Source organism: Rhipicephalus microplus, chromosome 1, assembly GCF_043290135.1.
Source record: "Rhipicephalus microplus isolate Deutch F79 chromosome 1, USDA_Rmic, whole genome shotgun sequence".
Taxonomy (NCBI): domain Eukaryota; kingdom Metazoa; phylum Arthropoda; class Arachnida; order Ixodida; family Ixodidae; genus Rhipicephalus; species Rhipicephalus microplus.
Window position 1 is genome coordinate 258,454,722 of NC_134700.1, and position 21,536 is coordinate 258,476,257.

Below are 21,536 nucleotides of genomic sequence, written 5' to 3' on the forward strand. Positions count from 1 at the left end.
TTCATATGTATACTTGTTTTACTACTGGCCTAATGCAAATTCGTTTCAAAGCTATTCAGCTGCAGCAAAAGCTTGGAAGCGTTACCAACGGCACACATTTTATGTTGTAAAAGAGAGCTGAATGTGAGAGCTACATGTTTTTGAATAGTGTAACCATACGAAGAAAAATCAAACGCGATTGTCACAAAGCCGTGTATATTGAAATAAATAATGAACAAAAATGGAAGCTTTGCCAAAACCAAAATAAAGCTGCGTGGTTCGAACTATTAGTACGACTTATCCACAAGTAACGAGAATGATATAGCTTATTTATAAAGCACATATTTCTGTGCTCGTCGTACAACTCAATTGATTCGGAGCTCAATACTGGTTACTGTTTCTTGGCTTTCTTCGAACATGAAAGAGAAACTGCGTATGCCAGTTTGCTTAGACTGTTTTTATCTGTCACCTCTTTCTCTTTCTCACGCCTATGAGCCACCAAAATTTTAAAATGGGCAGCTCGTTCCTTCATAAGCTCCTCTGCGATGGTGTTCTTAGCATCAAGGTTTGCTGGGACAACTCGTATTTTATACCTTTTTTTTTATTCCAGCCTCCAGTCCCCTCTTTTTCCTTCTTGCGCTCGTGAATTATACATAAACAAATTTTCGACAAGATCTTTATTTGTAGATTTGTAGATGAAACACGAACATTACGCGATATGGCAGTAGTTGCTTTAGCGCATTATTCCCTGTTTTGAACAAAATTCAATTTCTTCGCACACGAATATAGCGAAAGTCGTTAATTTTAGCAGTCAGTCAAAGAAATATTGCTCCGGGACAAATCTCGGCTGCACAGGTGTCGTTTGTGGCTCTCTCGTACTTGAGTTTCCGTCGCCTGCGTTCGCGTCTCTACTTCTTCGTAGCTCCAGAGTGGAATTCATCTGCGAAGGAACGGGTCGTAAAATGCAGGAGGAGAAAGCGAGAAAGAGTGACTGAAAAATGAAAAGTATCATTACATGCCGACTGCTTTACAATCACCACAGTGTTGACACATTTCCCGAGGATTGCTTATAACACACTTGTCTAACGATACAATAACGTAACAATAATATATATCATGGCGACTTCTTTTCAAGCATCCCTTGTGAGTCGCCGTAAAAAACGGTCAAAGCACGGGGACGTCACTCACCCAAAACTTCGCGGTGCGGGTTGCGAGGGCGGTGGCCATCAAGAACACGATGGAAAATGAGAGTGATGTGAGCACGAGGAACCTGGTGCAGGGACCACGCCTGGGTGTGAAGTCACCAGAGAAATGGTGGTGCGCACCAGACACTAGCATACTTGACGCTAGTGGTTGGGCGATGCCGCAAAAAAAAAACTAAACCTGCGTCACTGGCTTCTCCCTTGTAGCCTTGATGCTGGTCCACTACGAGGAATTGACCAAGAAGCCAGCAGATGGGGAAATAAATGCACAATGATGATGATACTCCTGCGATGATTGGCATCTACCCACTCGAGAGGATCGGCAGGAGTTGGGCGGAATAAATTTCATAACTATTGCAGAATGTTTAAATCCCCAAACCACTGTATGAATATGAAAGACGCCGTAATGAACGACTCCGTAAATTTTGTCCATCTCGTGTTTATTAATGTGCGCCTAAATCTAAATACACGGGCCTGTAGCACTTCGCCACCATCGAAACTACGACCGCCACGGCTGGGATTCGGTCCCGTCACCTATAGGTCAGCAGAGAAACACCATAAATTCAAGGACACCTATGCAGGTCAATCTTTAAAAAATAATCGCAATTCATGCTAAAGACTGAGGGGTTCGTAGATCAGTAACAACCTTATCGGTAGACCTCATCTCCCCACTGCGTGCGGGCATGCTGGACAACTCAAAGTTGGTTGCCGAGACTGGGGCTGCACAAGGCAGTGGGCCCAGTGCGGTAGAGGAGTCCCGGAGTCAGCCCTCTGCGGGATTTTGTTGCAGACCCAAAGGATTGGAGTTTAAGTGGCCACATTAGCATGACAGACCTTGCATATATTTGTCAGTTGTGTATTCGGGTCAATTATAATGAATAAAAGCTATGTAATCTAAACAGAATGAAGGGAAAATGGAGACGCCATTCCACTCTGTGAAGGTCGACGACAAGTAAAGTTGTTCATCACATGAACCAGTGGTGACGTGGAATTTAGATCCTCAGCAGGTCACACACCCGAGAACCAAATACAAGATTTCTGTCCTTGTAGTACATCTTGAATTATGCTCCTTTTTCATTTGATTAGAAATTTGAAAACAAATGTGAGTGGCTGTCGACGCTTCGACAAGCGGACATGCAAGATTATGACGACGATGATGCTGATGATGATGACGACAATTATGACGACGATGATGACGATGATGACGACGATGATGACGATGATGGTGATGACGATGATATTGATGATGGCGACGACGACGACGCATGAGTTTCATACTTGTAAAGACAAGTCCTTTTGCTGAAACATTGGCTTCAGCACCCATCACCTGCTTTTGAATTTTTCATCGCAAGCTTTCATCTTCCTTTTCTTGTCAATCTCTTGGATTCTCCGTTCTGCGACGTGTGCCGGTTTCTCTAGTTTGTCACATGCGCTCAGAGTAGCGAGCAGTGGAGTTTTCCGAATTTGTGAGGCACGTATGATAGAGTTTCCTATAAATACACTACAAAGAACTCTAGCGCTAGTGCTTATGGGAGCGGCAACGCTTGGTGCTTCAGCGAGCATGGAAATTATGGGTAGGACACGGATTTGTCTAGTCCTCGCTCTTTACATTCTTTTTGGCTTCACGTGGCTTAAAGCTGCTTTGTCACGAAACATTCACGAAATGTTTAGCACTAGCGTTTCACCACCTTATTATTTTAGGCTTACACTTTCAAATCGAGTCACGAAGTTCAGAAGGGTTCATTCTTCTCTTCAAGACGAAACCGAAACACAGCAACCAACGAAGCCACAAGTGCGATTTCAGGCCAGCAAGTACTAAGACTAGGCAAATTCGTGCACTACCCATCATTGCCATGCTGGGAATGATGGGTAGTGCACAAATCATCAGTCTACTCATCATTCCCATGCTGGGAATGATGGATAGACTCTGCACTGTGAGTGCCAATCTCTAGTTATCTTTTAGGAAACTCTTATAACACGTGAGTGAGTGAAACAACTTTATTGACGATCCGGCATAAAGGGGGAAGGGGTAGGGGGATTAAAGCGAGGCACTAGCGTGCTTGGACGTCCCGGAGCAGCAACCTACTCGCGTCAAACCCGTGGGGGTGCCGCTTTCGGCCGCTGGCGTTCCAGGATGCTAAGCAGGTGCTGGACCACGTCTCTTTGATTGCCTGGCTCTCGGCTGATAATTTTTCTGCTTATGCAAGTACAAGCAATATGGACCCCCGTCTGGGCAAAGCACGTTTGCCCGGAGGTTTACACCACTGATGTATGCCAACACTGCAAGAAGGCGCGAGCCACCCAGAGACACCTCGTTTGGGACTGTGCACCACCGCCGGGTAACCGAGAAGTAACTCTATAACACGTACCTTCTTTTTCAAACGACCGCGATGGTGTTGGGGCTATGGTGCTCGATTGCTGACCCAAAGTTCACGAGTTATATCTCGGCCGCGACGGTCGCATTCGATGAATGAGAAGAGCTATATATGCCTATATGTGGTGCACACGTAAATAACACCAGATAGTCAAAGGTTTCGAAGCCCTTCACTGCCGCGTGCCTCATAATCACGTAATGCTTGGTTCGAGCGAGAACAGAACCCATGCATGCCATCTACGGGGAAAGCACGTGTTTTTAACTGATTTGAAAGAAAGCAGAACTGCTTTTAAAAAAACCTACATGAATACCATGTAGTAAAGGAAGCGTAAACACGTACAATATTAAGTGGAAGAAGCGTGGACCCACGCCAGGTGTCACAAAACGTGAATAGCGCGGTGAATGAGTGCTTTAAAGGTCCTCCCACTGGGAAGTGGTTAGGTTCACATTTCGCTTTACCGATGCGTAGTGGGCCCTTCGTTGATTTCCACACAGACGAATTATGGCGCATTGGGAACATAAGAACTGTACTTGCAGCAGGAATTCTATAGGACAGTTTAAAACGATCAACGTTGCGCGAAAAGTCGTTCGTTTACGTACATGCCATGGTTGAGGCATGCATCAAGAGCTGAAGCGAGGCTAATTGAAATATCGATGGGCACGGGGACGAAATACGTTATCATGTTTTACTCTTGAAGGCGAAGTTCAAGCATCCTCCAAGTTTCCCGATTACGGACACATCTAAGCCATTTACAGCTACGCTTAAAAGTATAAGCCAGGGTCGAGTTGAGATTGGGCAAAAGATATTTTGTAGATAGTTTATGAAAGGAGAACATGTGCGATTAAGAAAATATTGCTAGCTTAGAAGCGTGCTCACGTCACTGAGCACAGGCTATCTATTGATCTCATTATGAGCTGTTTTTAGCAGCAATAAAATTCAGAATTCCAGAAATTGTTATCTAGAATATAATGACCGTAATCTATATTCTAAAGTGAAGTCATCAAAAATCAGATTCAATATTCAGTGGCAGGGCAGCTGGTGCAATTGCATGTGATAAACTTTCATGACAATCCAATAAAATCGGTCACCGACAATGCGTAACAATACGACAACAATACAGAAAAAGACTCTACAGTATTATAGCGAGTCTAAACCTAGCTTTGATGCCCAAGAGCAGGTCAAAGCCAGTCGATCTTGTCAATGATGTATTATGACAGCAAGTTAACTTGCTGGTTACATGAAACACAAGGGTTGAGATGTGAAGAGGAACCTTGAATTGAAACTGTTTGTTCTGACACAAAAATACAGTACGCACCGAAACTGGGTTGTGGTTGCTCATTTATAATACGTAATGTTAATTTTTGTTTTCAAACAATTGTTTAGGTGGCTTCGTGAGTGACGATTTAAATATAAGACACAGTTCTAACACATCAAAAACTGTTTGCAGTTTGCAGCTTGAAACGGTACGCTATGTTCTACCTTCAGTATTCCTATTACATACGTGGATTCGAAATGTTAACACCGTACGACTTGCGCAACTTTACAGTAAAAAACAGTATGAGAACGTAATTAAGAAGCTATTGATGATGAGCATGCAACTGCTTATACCTGGCACTGCTTTGACCAGCCAAAAAAATTACATGAAATGCGCTACCTATAATTGTAAGCTCTTCTTATTGAAATGTAAGGCGCATGAGAACATGATCTTTTTATTGTTTTTGGTACACGAATGAGATCAGAGGTTTCTACAATGTAGGACAAATAAAGCTTCGTTCGATTATCACACAAAAAGATTTGCGGAAGCATTCAAAATAACCTGAGACTTGTTTCTGAGCACGTACGCAAACCATCAATACTATAATCGTCTTCATCGCACTATTCATTATAGGCGCGCCACGCGCGGGTCCCCACGAAGTAGACAGCACGTAGTGCTCCAGCATGTGCAATGAAAAAGACGTTACCTATGTCGTTTCCCTGTGTTTGCTTTTCAGTCATTGCTTTGTAAACATGCACCCCGAACGCAAGACCTGATACCACTGACTTCCCGCACTGTTTCTGTAATCCGCAACATCGTTGCAAATTCAATCACAACGTCAGAGTACTAACGTTTAAATAATTTGCTAGTCACAGCCAGCGTGCCGTTACACTGTCATTCTCTTGCAACAACCCCAACGGGAACTTCGTTTCCGCAATCCGTGCTTGACATTTCGGTGTATCTCATGCATAACTCAACAATTACTCGTTGTTTCCGTATACATCGTCAGCTCCGTGAGGAGTGCTACTTGCGTTTCTGTGTCCAATGACTCTCCGTGTACGCTTTCCGAGTCGGTGCGACAAGGTAGGCGAGGTTTCGCACATCTTTCCCGGTCTTTCTCGTATTTCTCCTCTCCGTCTATACACCCCTTCGAATCTGTTCTTTCAGTGAACCCGCTGCTTCGCCGCGTCGGGCTCACGAGCGAACCTAATCCCGCCTCAGTTCCGAGCACGCTTGCAATCCGCCGCCCGCACTGGGCCGCGATTCGGTTGGCCTGTTGAGCGATGCCGCGCTCAGCTTTTTTCTCTCCCCCCCCCCCCCGTGTAGACAGCCTCAATGTCCCCGCTGTTACACCCTCCCTTTCTTCTTTCTGCCTCGCGCTGTCCGCAGAACGCTCGTAATTTATTCAGCGCTCTTTGTGCGCGCGTTTATATGTGTGCGTCCGTGGGTGTCTTTTTTTTTTCGAAACAGTAGCTACAGTTTGCGGCATGCCACTACTCTCGTTCATCTTGTTTCACTTTCCCATTGTGTTTGTTCGTACATTTGTTCATTGACACGATCCTCTTTTGTAATGCATCGATTTTTTTTTGCATGCCCCAGGGATCTTCATCTAGGTAGGAAGCTAGGAACCAAAACGCTAGATAAGGGCGAGCTGTGGAGGGCGATAGAGCAACGAGGAGAGGGTTTACGCGCCATCTCAATAATTCCGTGCACGACTGATAAATGCGGTTCGTTGCTTGACTTTCTGAAAATGTTGAATACATGGCAGGAGCTCACGTTACACTTCCGTTTTTATTTCATTTCGTTTGTTTTTCTTTTGCAAAGGACGCTAACATGCCAACTATAAAAGCCATACTTATTTGTAAATGACAGTTTCACACTTGGGTAATTGCAGACGCAGTATGTGTACGGTGGGGAGAAGGGCAGTCTGGCACTTCGTCTGCTATGTCAGCAACGAGACGATGGGCTGTTGAATCGACGATAGTTGTGCAATGTCTTGCGACTTCATATGTTCGTTGGTCATTTTATTTGGAACATGCCTATTCTTTAAAAGAAAGCGAAGCAAGCTAACCGTGCCTTGTGATCACTACACCAAAACGTGTCCGACTCTGGAACAAAAATTAAAGGGTTGAAAATGGTGAATGGGGGGAAGGGTTTCCACTTCGTCCAATTGTACCCTTCTTATTTTAGCAAATATTGGCAGACACGCTATTTGAATTCTGTCAGTATTATGAAACTGCGCCCTACCAACAAACTATGTGTCGCACAACATGGCAAGACTTGGATCTACAAGTTTGCGAAGTAGTCGTATACGGTAGTTGGACTGGCTTGCGATTGTCTGAATCTGACGCTATATGATGTGATGCCACTCACCCGACATCCTCGGCCCCAGTGCAAGCTCACAAAATGGCACGCCAGGTAGATTACTTGAGTGAGTTGTTGAAATTAGTTGACTGCGATAAAAGCTATTTGCAGAACAGATAATTTTTTTTACTAGACATCACTTCGTTAAGAATTGAATCCAAGCCGCTTTTTATGGTTCTTTCAGGTTTATCGTTGTTTCGCTGTAACTCGTTTTTTCTATCAAGTAACAGCGTTTATACAGAATTTGTTTGCGAATAAGATTTTTTTCTAGTTAATGAGAACAGTGGAAGCATTTTGTATTGCGAAATAGGAATCTCAGTAGTGAAGTGTAAGATTCCCCATACTAGACTAATTTTTCAAGAACTCTGACGATTACTGTTCAAATTGCTTGTTTTGAGAGCACACAAGCACCCGTGGATACGCGGAGCCTGAATTCACTTACTACAATTTAATTGTGAGAGTGAAATGACGCTAAAGAAGGGCTAACTTATAAGAAACCTCACGAATGTCGGAAATAACAAAAACGAGGTTTCGACATATAAACTCGTACGGACTGTTCTGTTGCCGGTAGAACTGCAATTCTTAGTGCACGCACGAAAACAGCATATGCTTCCGGCAATCTTAGTTTGAATACCCACAGAATGAGACACCAGGCCTCTGCATGCAGAATAAAGGTACACACATCCACGTGCTGCGCGGCAGCTGCACTGCACAGAATCCAGGAGATGGAATGTAGCGACGTGAGAGGTTCGAAGAGGAAGGAAATGATGGAAAAGCTTCTCTAAACTTGTCTGTGTGTTAGGCGAAACAAGAGTGGCTGGAAGCTCAGGGAACCCGGTCTTCTTGCTTCGTGGCCTGCAAAAAAAAAGTGATACAGCCATATATGATAAAAATAATGCACTACCAACGTAGGGATAAGAACGATTGCTGAACAATACGTACTTACCTGGCCGGTGTGTGTTACCGCTACACCTTCGCGCGTCTCTTTTTCTTTTCGACAGGAAATTTCTTTTGCTTGTTTCTATCTGCTTATGCCTGGAACGCCAGCAGTAGAAAAATAAAAAGCCCTCTGAAAGCAAATGTGCACGCGTAACCAAAGCGTCGTTTTTTCAGTGACAAACGAAAAATAGATGACGTAGTGGAAGCAAAGCGAGATCTTACAGAAAGATAATGAGGTACTTTGTGACCGGTGCGCGTGCTATGTTTTTTATCTTGTTTTTTTTACGTGTGTACCGGCCATCTCAAGATTATCAACTTGGTTTCACATACGAACTTTCATACTGGAGCAATAGTTAAGGCAAAGTATGAACGCATAAGTACCAATTTTTAAAAGAACTTTTTTTAATCATGATCTGCTGGTTTGCGTCCCTTGAAAACTTTAGAGAACATACCAAGAGAGGATGGAAAGAGAAGCTAGTCATAACTTATTTAAATATGAAGAAAAGCTTGGCAGAACCACACCCTTCCAATTCTATAGTTAGACTACATATTTGACTATTTGATAAAAAAATCTACGTACACACACAAATAGCATCTAAATAATGCTTCTAAACAGATTCTAAACATTTCAAGAGATTCCTATTTGTACAAATGGGTTCATTAGATATGTACGAAGAACGTACTTTAAAAGTAAACATGAAGCATACGCATTATCGGCCTCCTTAGACGACGACGACGACGACGACAAGAGATGCCATGTATATGAAACAAGAAAGGAGAGCTTCTCGCTCCGTACAGCGCAGCTCCTAGGATTTTTCACAGGTGTATTACATTTATACACAAGTTGATTAGATATACACAAATAACTTACTTTGAAAATAAATATAAAGCATTATATAACTTCCTAGAAATAATTCTAGAAATAAGCCTTATCGGCTTCTCTAGAACGTTTGTTTGCCCGCGAGAACGGTGGACGATCACAATAGTTGCCACGTTGTTTCTTAAACAGCGCGCCGTTTGCCTCTCAGAGCACCAGGTGAAATTAACCCTGATTTTTTTTCTAATTCTTGCAAAACAAACATCACGAGGAAGCTTGTTCGGCGTTCGTTGTTACACCGTTCGAATAAAAGTGATCTTTTGTTTCAAGCACCCGCTGACAACTGATTTTATTTGAGAGGACGAAGGGAGGTGAAGGTGATGAGACGTGTTTACCCGTTCCCGAGCTTGTTACTTGGCCCCGGCAGACGTGCTTGGTGAAGAGCGAAGGATGTGGGGAGGAGCAGCGAGCCTTCGAGTTCACTCCTCGTTTGTCGACGCCACGGACCTCCCTGGGGCAGACGTCGTATACGGAACGCGGTTTGCGTTCGGCCCAGCTTTCTCGGCATTTGAATTATATACGAGCCCGCTGAAGTTCTGCTTTTTTTCGGCAGCCCCCTTTGTGTACGTGCCTCTGCGCAGAGAGTTAAAGCGACGAAACAAAAGAAAAACTAGTAGAAGGAGGGAAAGGGGAAGAGTGAGAGGCGGCGAGTGAGCTCTGTTTTTTGGAAGGATGCGTCCTTCGTGCACGACTTGATCCCCGAAGGAGAATTTGAAAATGAAATTAATATTGAGAGGCGTCCATCCACACGACGTCAGACCGCGCAGTGCCAGAGGAGGATTCGGGGTTGAGGCGTCACTCTTGATAAGGGCCACCCTGGTTGCCTGGGTGGCGGGCTTTCAGCGCGGCTAAGATTGCGTACGTTAAACCTTCGTCTCTGTTGACTTGCCCTTTGCGAGATGGGTGGGTGCTCTTCTTATTCATATTTGTATTTTTGCATATTTTTGCTCTATAGACGATGCTACGCTCGGAAAAGTCTCGAAAGGGAACAAGCGCGTCAAAAAACAAATCAAAACAATGGCGAGTCGAGGGAAGGGTAAACTGTTAGTAAGCTAGAAAGAGTACGTGAAGGCCAACAAAGGAATACATGACGAATACAAAAAGCAAGTTCTTTTAGTAAACAATGTTCATATAGACATGCTTTCTATTTTGTGTTCAAGTCTTCCAAAGTATTTCACATTTTTCGTATTTTTGTTTGCTGTTGTTTGCTGGTCTTCATGTTTGCGTTTTTACGTGGTTTATGCGAGAATTCATACGCTATTTCACTCTGGCAGCACTAGTGTTTTATATTATTGGAACGTACGGCACCTTCTATCAGTGTACAGTATGCCTAAATGGAAGACAGACATTAAAAAGAGTTACGCAGCCAGTAATTTAATTTTCGTGGCCTTGCCTTTCAAGACAGCAACGGTAGGCACGTCATCTCCTAACCCCTGTAAACGACTGGAGCTAGATAGGCACTGACAGCTCACATAGGTCCTCTCCTATTCCACTTTTATGCTGCATTACTGCGTAACAGGCCAATGGCCAACAAATTCAAAGTTATGAGCTGACGTACAAGCATTCCGAGTAGTGTTAAAGTAAAATAAAGACATTCTACTTCCAGTACCTTGCGGATTATCTATTGAGTGTTTGTTTTAATTTTGAGCTGTCACTCGAACTAGACTTCTTATAATTAAATTCAATGTGACGGTAGTCACTGCAAGGGTGCCAATAAATAGTGTTTTGGTTGAGCTAAATCTTGATTTGTTTGGACAGCAAAAATATTGACATAATAGTCAATGACCAACTTTATCCTCGTCATTTACGCCCGATTTTTACAAAAAAGTGACAGTCTTTTATTAGCTTTGCTTAATATATTTTCATCAATCAGCAACTCATCATTTGCGTCTTTTCTTCACTTTTCTACTTATTCTAAAGTCTATAAAATTTCCTTATGTATTTTTGTCATTAGATAAACCACCTGTAGATTTTCGTCAACAGCTCTCTTCTCTTTTTAGAGCAGATTTCAACCACTTGAAGGGTTCTTTTCAATTTCTGCTCATATGTTGGTGTTCTTGCGTCGTTGACCGCGGTAATGTAGCGGTTACAGTGCTCGGCTGCAGACCCACAGGTCATGGGTTCGACCCCGGCAGCGGCCGTCGGATTTCAATGGAGGCGAAATGGCAGAGGCCCGTGTATGCTGTGTGGGGTCAGTGCACGCCACAGAACACCAGATGGTTGAACTTTTCGGTGTCCATTATTATTATTATTATTATTATTATTATTATTATTATTATTATTATTATTATTATTATTATTATTATTATTATTATTATTATTATTATTATTATTATTATTATTATTATTATTATTATTATTAATATTATTATTATTATCATTACAGTTCTTCCTTATCAGCTAGGGTCAACTCGCTAACACCAACACTTAACTTGTCAGTGCAAAGATGTATCTGGGAGCTTCCTACTTGAAGAGGTCTTCATTTTGAGACTGTTTTACTTGTTCACTTATAATCAGTTTTATATACATGCATGAACGTATTATTTTTACTTTTGAAAGAAGCAAGCGTTAGATGCCCTACACTAAGACAAGTGTTATTTAAACATCAAATTGCAAAGCAAGATACAATTACAAGAGATTACAACACTGTCGTTAATTTTTTATATCACATCGAAGATGTGCGTCAGCTTATAGGTACAGAATTCTTTGCATAAGGAAATAGCCAGTAACCGTAGTCACATTGTTTTAGTCGTGCAGTGTGCGTGTGTGTTTGTGTGTGCGTCTCTGTGTGTGTGTCATGTACACGCTTCTACTGAATAAATATGGACGCACTAGATAAGAACGCAAAGAAACTGAAAAATAAAGAGCATTTCGTACAAGTGCTAAGGCTGATGAATAAAGTTTACAGATCAGCATGATATGCTTTATTTCTGTCCATGCGTGCAGACTCGCATTGGGGTTGGAGGCAGGAAGGAATACGAAAGGGAGAAGCCAGGGAGGTTAACTAGACAGTCTGGTTGGCTCCCCCTACGCTCTATGGAGCTGTTCAACGAAGCTCAGAGCAGTGTGCTCGACTTTCAATTGAACAGACCTTGCACTGAGTACCGTGTCGGAAAGTCTGAAGGACAATATGTTTTTGCCACAGGCGTCCGCAGCCTTCCACAGGCGAGGAAAGTACAGGCTATACATAAAACAGCAATAGTGCCTGCCGCCACGCCGGACCGTGCACCCCGCAATCTAATCTATCGCCTGAAAACCCACTTGGCGTCGCTTTACGACCACTTGTGGTTTATTTATGCCACTCGTCCTCTCTCTTTTTGTGCATTGCGTGTGGCGCGTTTTTACAGATTACTTTCATTTTATTTTCGGTTTGTTAGATGTCTTGTAAACTGTCCTCTCGGATAGCTTTTCTTTTGTTTCTTTTTTGATTTTCCCAGCGTCGTCGACATCGTGCCCTTTAGGTTTGCTCGCAAGCAAAGTGTGCAGGACGGTGCTAATGTTTATGACTTTCACCTCGTAAAGAAATAATGCAAAGCGGCTCACCACCTCATGTCGTAAAACGCAGATGAGTGCACAACTCTACGTCGTAAGACGAATGATCGCTTCATTTTTTTGGCTATTTTAAATTTAATCTGCTTTTCGTGTTACCCGTGATTTTTTTTACGCGTGACGAATGTGTCGCTTTTTGTTTGTGCTTAAAGCTTAGACGCCCAATGACACAAGAACCTTAGCACACTTATCGATTTTGAATTCGTGTTCTTGACAGAATAGAAATGTCGGCGTATTATTGAAGCTGTTAGGTGGCATTATTTCTAAAGCTTTTCGCCAGAAGTGAGTAAAGTTTTCGACTATTAAACCCTTAAATTATGTGGCATTTTCACTGGTGAAAAAGTTTAATTTCGATGTGTGCAAAAATAAATAAGGAATTCTTTTTTTTAATTTATAATCGTGAAAATATTCAAGTAGACCTCAAAGTGAGTATGACGAAGACAAAGGTAATGCTAAATAGCGGGATAAAGCATAAAAAGTATAGGATAGAAATTTATACATCGTAGTGTATGCGAGAATATGTATACCTAAAACATCTAGTCACAGGAGAACATAATCACAAAAAAAGCACCTCACCAAAAAATTCGTGTGCCTGAGCACATTCAGCAGGTACTCCAAAATAATGTAAGAAAATCTGCCGTTTTTTCTAATGGAAGACGCTTATGTTGTTGCTTCAAAGGCGAGGCACTTGTGCACGAAATTAACACTTGTGCGAAATCGGGTGAAGTATTTTACCCCTCTCTTTTTGGCATTTACTTTTCTTCCAAAGCGACGGCATACGACTTGATCTCATTATCACAGTTGGCCTTTTTGGCGGAGAGTGTAATTGTTTTTCTTGGCGGAGTAGAGGGATGTAAAATTTAAAAGAACGTATGTGTGCCAGTGCAGAGCTTCGAACTGTCGTTCATTGACACAGTCGTGTGACCCTGTGTTGGTTGGTATCCAGTACTCTATCTACCAGAAAAAAGGTAAGGGTATATAAACTTGTTGATGCTGATCTGCAGAATAGTAGAAATGTCGGCGCCAATATTATAAAAAGTTGAAATGAGTCTAACAGCTTCTAACGCTTTTGCTTACAAGCAATATTGTTGAATCTGTCGAACTTTTATGCCTCGGTAACTATAACGATCTAGTCTGTATTAAATGGACATTCCCCACTGACTGTTAGGGCTCCTCACGTTCGTATTTCTAGTTTGCTTCCCTGAAAAGCTCGCTGTGTGTTTCTTCTAGCTTTTACAACGTAAATGTCAACAACAAAAGTGTCCGCGAGGGGACGGTGCTAGCCTCACTTCTGTAGCCGTATAAACATAAAAGTTTGTGCAAAGTTGAAAACAACAGACATGTAGCAACACGAAATTACTTAAAGCTGCAGACCACACTCATTCCCAGCGCTGACACTGGGTTTCTAAATCACGAAATTATGACGCAAAACTAAATATATACGGGGACAGTGTCAAGCTGAGGCGTCGTCTTCCGACAACGGAAGTCATCAGGGATCTCCACGGAGTTTACAAAGAGCTGCCGGATCAGTGACAGGTCTTTTGGATTCTTCTCTCTCGCCAAGAAATTTCATGAAGTTCCTTCGAATGCGTCGCGAAGCAAGATAAATTGGCGCGTTTACTTTTGCTGCAGTGCTTAAGGCAAACGCAATGACGCAGGCGTAAACCACCACGTTCAAGAAGCTTCGACGAAGCCTCAGAGGTCGGGGCAGCAGTAAAAAGGGAATAAAGCATTGAGGGTACAGAAACAACGGGAGTATATAGAAAAGAATGTGTGTCGTTTAAAATCAAAGGTGTCAGAACTTGTGCAGATGGTCTTAGATAAGCACCGCATTATAACGTCGGCAGGATGTGAGATTGCACTTCGGTGTCCCCTCGCACCGGGAATTTGAATGAGTGCAGCTCGCGCTTTGTAAAACACGATATAGAAGTGCAATGACTCTAGGGGCAGATGTAGCTCGTTTGTGCGTGATCTGCAGACTACATTGAAGCAACCGTAAGACGAGCGTGTCAGGAGGGTTGTCGAAGGTTACATTTATTAAGAGTTGGGAAACGTGAAGACGGGAAATGCATGAAATGTTCATACTTGCGTTCTTTGTAAAAAAAAATCGCACACTCTCTTGTTCAGGATATTATAAATGAAGGCAAGATCTGAACGATATATTGTATACCTACATCTTAGCTTCAGTGAAAAAATCGCTCAGCCTTACTTTTCTGCTCAGGTTACGCATTTGAAGGAAGCATTGTCTATTCAAGGCACGTCGTCAAATATATTGTACAGTGCAACTATCTTTGTTACCATAATATTTGCGCACTTAGCGGGCCAGTTTGTTTAATTGCTGGCTGATACAGTGGAAATACGATGCTTTTTTTACTAGGTTAGCACCTAGTATTTTAACTAGAATGTTTTTGTCAAGAAATGTACACAGGCAGCGCGATGAATATGTAAAGATGTGTTGAAAGTTATGGTTACTTTTTTTTTCACTGAGCAATTAAATAAACTTACTACGTTTACTAGAAAAGTACGACAACCTCCTGCTGTCTGCTGTATTAGCTCTTGGCTAGGTTTTGTTCCTGTTGATCAATAACCTTACTTCTATACCACACATCTTGTTCACAAAAGAGTTCTACGGCCATGCACTTGCACTCGCACAATGAGATTCACGAAATATAAACAATGCATGCAGTCTATAGAAAAAGTAAATTTTCGGGAAAACTAATGGAGCAGTTTTTTTTTTCAGCAGAGATTTCCTCAGCTTTGTAATACAGTTTATTTAATTGTGATTTGCGATTTCGAGATTGCAAGCTTTGCTTTATTTCACCATAATGAATAAAATTTTAATAAAGTTGAACAGAATGGAAAATAAGAATTATTTGTGGTGAAGATAACAGTGTAAAAGCTGCAATATCTGCAGCTTTCAAATCCCGGCCACGCCGACGCAATGGCAGCAACGCGTGGTACAGAGAGAGGTTTCTTTGAGGCAAAAATTTGAACTCGCATCAAAAATGAAAACAAACACTCAAAGTGTATTTTTCCTAGAAAACTGAAAATTCAGGGACACCATGTCTAAATTGAATTTTTAGGCATTATGCGTAGAGTGTCACCTGGTAGTTTGAATTTATTCAGTACAGTGGGTAGGTAATATTCTAGTAGGTGTGAGCCATAGTTTGTATGAGGGCGTAAGTGTACCAGTTAACGATGTGTCGTTGAGCGTGTAGATGTAGTTATAGTCAAGTTTCCTAATTTATGTATAAAGCAGATCTTATTTATTATTTTCTCAATTAGAGTACGAATAAAGGAAAGATATGATTACATGAGGATGTTCTTGTTTTTTTTTTGAGGCGTAATATTTTTGGAGGCGTAATTTTGGAGGCGTAATTTTGGAGGCGTAGACTCGAAGCACCGTATGCTGGCTGCCGCATAGGCCATCACTCCACTATCTCGTGAGGAAGAGTGCACAAGGAGGTTTCTGTCTTGGAGTACAAGAATTGTCCTCATTGAAGCTCGTACGTGGGATGTAAGTTTCGAAGCTTTGGAAAAGGTACTCGCGTGCTTCGGGGAGAGAGAGAAACAAGGAGAGAAAGAAGGAGAGAGAAAAGGGTAGATGGAAAGAGACAACCCAGTGCCGTAGGAACTGCAGCGAAATCATAATAATTAACGTTTCCCACACCAACCGCAGTTCGTGCAGTTGCTCCAGTCTTCGAAGAGCAGGGCGATGCGGGGCATGTTTTATGCAGTAATGAGGCTTCTCTCCATGCTCGTTTCGGCCCTCTCCCAAAAAGGGTGTTTGTAACTCGCCCAAGCAGCGGCGGCGTATGATGCAATATACATGGTGCGCCTGTTCCTCGCTCGCATGAATAGCGCGGCTTTCGCAAGGGCAGTGTACGACGGAACGCTCGTTTTAAGACAGGACCCGTGGTGGCGAAGCAGGCAGCTTCCAGGCCTGGCAGTGGCGTCGTTTACAAACGCCAGATCACCTGGAATTCGTGGTGGCTCTTGAACGGGTCATCGCGGGAACATAATTTTTGTGGAACTGCCCGCTCGCTTTCTTTCTCAACTGATTTCAGCAAGGGCTGGGAAGGTCACGTGGGAGAGAGGATGAGAACGGAAGAGAGAAGGCCCGAAATTGGGACGAGGTTGTAAGTGGTAGATCGGGAACTCTGATAGCTGTAAGCTAACTAGCCCTAAACGCGGCCCATTGCGTCGCATTAAAGTTGCAACTTTGTAAAGCGCGGTGCGTAAACATGACCGAGAGGCTAATGGGGAATGAGTTGCTAATAGATCTAAATAACTTATAAAAGTGCACATCACTGACGTGCGTTGCTTAATCATGACTTGGGAATTGAAGAAGCTTTGTATGGTCGATGCGTTGCACTAAACTCCTGGCTGCTCACTTCCTGCTACAGCAAACATTTCACTCGGGTCCATATTTCAACAAATGAGGGTGTCTTTCAGAGCAAAAGAGGCTGCCACTATTAAAGAGTTGAAGAGATATCGAACGTGAGTCCACCCCTGTTCTCTCATTTTCATGCTGTATGCTGGAATAGTCGAAAGAGGATGGCTGCTGAATCGCCCGATATTGTTTTATTACACTGTTGATGACCCTCCTTGACCTGTTTTGCGGTGTCAATGGCAACAAGGTGCAGACTATGTCGCTACTATTATATTTATTATTCGCGCGTGTGTCATTTCTTTCAGAAATATTCAGCACATCACAGCCCATGTTCCTTTCTCCGATACCAACCATCCAGGCTGCAGAGGGTGACGAAATCACGCTTACGTGCCTCGTGGAGAACCTAGGGTCCCACAAGGTGAGAAAGAGGTTGGCTCACGTGATCGAAAACTGAATATTATTGGGATAGTGGCAGCAGTTAAGATAAAATAGTCCACCTGATGTCAAAGTTGAGGTCACTTCCACCTTGTAGAAGTAATTGAAATTCCCAGTTTCCGTGTAATATGTTAAAAACCAGCTTTTCTTCTTTGGAGAGAGAAAGAGAGAAAGATAGGGTGGGAGAGAGAGAGAGGTTCTTTGAGAAACGTGTATTTTGTCGGTGCGTATATAAGCGATGAAATGCCACTTTGCAAAAGAACAAGGAATGGGACTAGATAATTTCAGAGGAGAGCGAAGAAAATAACGAAAAAAAATACAAACAATATAATGTGCGCAAGTGAACCTGTACTAATGTCGACAACCAGGACGTCGGGTAAGTTTAGGTTTTTTCGTATGCAACATTCCATCACTAAAGCTATTCAAAGAGACTCATTTTTGACAGGAAATAAAATCACTATGAAACCAGACATTATAGACCTAATATGCTGCATAACGTTAACAGATTGTGAAAACATTTCACTCTTTGTAGGGCGTGATACTGGAACTATTAGCCTTCATCTTTGCACTGCGGGACTGTTATACCGCTGCGAATATCTTTTTCGACAACGCTAGAAGAAACACACTTAAATATGGCCAAAACGACATTGAGTCCACTGCCTGAAAGCTATACGCTACGAAAGACATGGTAACTGGTGTTTTGCGCCCCACCGCGGTGGTCTAGTGGCTAAGGTACTCGGCTGCTGACCCGCAGGGCGCGGGTTCGAATCCCGGCTGCGGCGGCTGCATTTCCGATGGAGGCGGAAATGTTGTAGGCCCGTGTGCTCAGATTTGGGTGCACGTTAAAGAACCGCAGGTGGTCTAAATTTCCGGAGCCCTCCACTACGGCGTCTCTCATAATCATATAGTGGTTTTGGGACGTTAAACCCTACATATCAATCAATCATGGTAACTGGTGTTTTGGTAGATACCTCTGAATAGTAGCAACTATCAGATTCCTGCGAGTGGTATTTAACGAAAACGTTTCGTGGACACCCCCTGTCAAGGTGCTATGGACACAAGCCTAGAAAGAATTCGGGCTAGTAAACAAATTGAGGCACTTCTTCCTTTCCTATTTCTACCGACATATCTAACTCATGCTTCTTCACTCATGTACATCTATCCATAATATCTAAATTGACCAGCTGGCTGGCTTGCTTGGCTGCTATAAGCTGGGTACTGCTCAGCTAAATACATGGCAGGATTGCTTAGCCATCATTATATATATCTAGTTAATTGACAATTAGGTAATTAACATACTTAAACGTATTTTTTTATATAGACCTATTACTGCTCATGCATTACCGTTGTCCTGGTGTTTTGAATGCGTTCCTTAAATGCAGGTGTCCTGGTACCGGGCCGGAACCGGCGAGCTTCTCTCGTTCGACACCCGGATGTTGACGTCAGACGTACGGGTGCACTCCGAGCACAGCCGGCCCAGCTCTTGGCAGCTGCGGGTGTCTCGCGTCAAGGCATCGGACGCTGGCCTGTACGCGTGCGTCGTCGACTCAACGCCCAGGCTGTCGCAACTCGGTGCTCTAGAAGTGCGTCCCGTTGACGTAGGTGCGTGCCTTCGAACGACGCGGTGCAGTTTATCTCGAGCAGGAATACATGACAATCTTTCGGCTTGTATTCGACATCTTCTAGCTAAAAATGAAGGATGAACCATCATGTATAACATCCAGTTTAAAAGATGCATCGCAGATTTATGCTCCAACGTTTGTTGTAAACATTTCTCGAATAATTATTTCAGAAGGATAACTACAGGTAAAAAAAATACCACTGAAGCTTTTATTTGTACACATTGCCATGAGGGAACCATTTAGTGGAAACCTCCTAACTACTGAATGAACATATTGGCAGTAAATTTGAAGGTTTTGTACACCTTGAGTGTACATGAATTACAACCTACGAGCAAAGGCTGGTTTCCCTTACAGGTGTAGGTGTTCAGGAGAACTAGTAGTTATACAACAAATTCAATCGAAGGTTACAGCGTGTTCAGCTTCATACCAAAGCGCCGGTTTGCGTCGTCTCTTCCTTTTGTCCGTGTTCTTTTGTGCGCTCACCTCTTACTAGTACTTCCTACCAAGCCTGGAGAGCACATACGAAAGCATGCTAAGAGAAATGATAAACCAGAAAGTTGTCCACGGGGAAACAATTTATTTGATAAAGCAAGAGCTTTAGATGACTCATGAAACACAGAACTGTTGGTGGCCTGTACATCCCGCAGCTTCGGCGTCAACGCAACTTATGCAAAAACATCGTCATGGGATTACGTATGACGTCATCGTATGACGCTATTCGGATGTCACAAGTCGGAGAATTTAAGACGTCATCGGCCCGCCACTATGACGTTGACTAACGTGACGACATAAGATGACGTTACCACGTGACAACGCCAATCGCTTGGTTAAAGGTAGACGATTTCAGGGGCAATGCGAAACCAGGCGGAAGTGCTTCCAATGGCTCCGGTCTCGAAGGCAGTGTCAGAGGGAAGAAGGCAGTGTTGGAGGGAGGGTCAATGCCTGAACGTAAAAAAATAAACTGGCTTTCGCCTTCGTGTTCTCTTAAGTGAATGCAAAAGGAACCCTAAGAGCTTTTCATATTTGTTTCTTTCAATGAAACGTCACATAGCAAAAATACAGAATAGCTATAAGACATGCAATCTTCTGTGAGAGAAGACCACCAAAAAAATGAAAAAAAAACGCGCACTATTGGCGAGTTTCTTGTTAGGTGTAAAATGACGAGCCTACAATCACGTCCTACAACGGTTGCATCCAATGGCGTTCTTGTACATGCCAGTAAATCAATAAATCCCTAAATCAGAGTACTGGTTCTCGTCCAGATATTCAAATTCATTGTGCGCCCGTCCCGATCAAACAGTTGCGTAGGCAACACCCTGACAGATGTGTCTCTGCCAGATGGCGCAAGCTTTAATTTGAGCTGCTGCCTCTGGATCGTCGGTTCAGACACAATTAAGCAGTTTCATTTTCGGCGAACAGAGAGTCCAACTAACTGTCCATGCACTCGCGGACGCGCATCAGCACCAGCCGCGTCCGTTTTCCAGCGCTAACGGACAGGGCAGAAGTCCACAATCCTGCCTTTGTTCTCAATTCCTCTGTGGTGCGAGCTACAGACATACCAACCCCACGCATTACGTTCAGTTTGCTTGGGCGAATGTTTTTTGTTTTTTTTCCTAGTGTTTGGAATAGGCACGTTTCAGTAAATCAGAACTGTCAGAACCATACGAGCAAACAAAGTATAAATACTTTAGCGGACTGAAAGAATCTCATTGAATGGCTCGACACTTGCCCAGTTATGTTTCAAAGAACCAAACGACAGAAGAATGTTTAGAACAAGCCGTTAACAAACTTTTCCACTCATGCTAGGTGGTAGATATTTTATATGATGTGCAGCAGACGATGTCCACTAAATTTTTCATCGGCATTTTTAATGTATGTTGTTTTGGAGGGCTCATTCCTGGCAACATATGTTCGGAGGAGGAGGAGGAGGAAGAAAGTTTAAGCGGGAAGACAGGGAGGTTAGCCAGTTCTTAGACCGGCTGGCTACCCTGTGCTGGGGAAAGGGGTGAGGTGAATGAGAGATGTTAAAAAAAATGCTGCGAACATATGTTCGGCTTGTTCACTGCAGGAACAACACTATAACATATGGCCCACTCTATCGATAGATTTATGGACAAGGCACAGTTGACACTTCAATCGTCGCACCATAACAACACGTCAATATTCTGGCTGCTGTTATTGTGCACGTTCATTTCTACTTTAAGAAACAAATGACCAAACAACACCCACTCATTTTGTAGAACGCTCACTCAGATTAGCTTGCGGGCTATCGAACATCATTTTTCTAGTCGCCCAAAATTTTCTAAAAAAAAAAAAACTCCCATGCTGAAGTAGACATTGTCAGTGGGAAGGGTGGAGCTCAAGGCGTTAGCAGGATAGCGACGTCATGGGCTTTATATTCCGGCCGTTCGACATCACTTCCTATTTTCTGATTCTTGAGTTTTAAATCAGTGCACAGAGGGGCTTATGCGAGAGAAACGCGGCTTATGACGTATTCTACGGCTAACCGTTCAGGTCACTCGTATGTATAGAAACATCTTTGTATT

At 43.0% G+C, this 21,536-nt stretch overlaps 1 protein-coding gene and 1 long non-coding RNA gene across 7 annotated transcripts in view; one reads left to right on the forward strand and one right to left on the reverse strand.

Moving 5' to 3' along the window:
* The window catches only part of LOC119164682 (lachesin-like), a 187,975-nt gene that overhangs the window by 84,900 nt on the left and 81,539 nt on the right, over window positions 1-21,536 (forward strand). For all 6 annotated transcript variants that reach the window (XM_075893802.1, XM_075893804.1, XM_075893810.1 and 3 more), the window contains exons 2-3: window positions 17,239-17,351; window positions 18,751-18,970. In XM_075893802.1, the coding sequence (XP_075749917.1) occupies window positions 17,262-17,351; window positions 18,751-18,970 (310 nt within the window). In that variant the 5' untranslated portion in view covers window positions 17,239-17,261. The remainder of the gene's footprint in view (window positions 1-17,238; window positions 17,352-18,750; window positions 18,971-21,536) is intronic.
* Window positions 638-8,025, reverse strand: LOC142814661 (uncharacterized). The gene is made up of 2 exons (XR_012895015.1): window positions 7,858-8,025; window positions 638-919 (listed from the first exon to the last, which is right to left on the reverse strand). It is a non-coding gene; the product is annotated as an uncharacterized LOC142814661 (long non-coding RNA).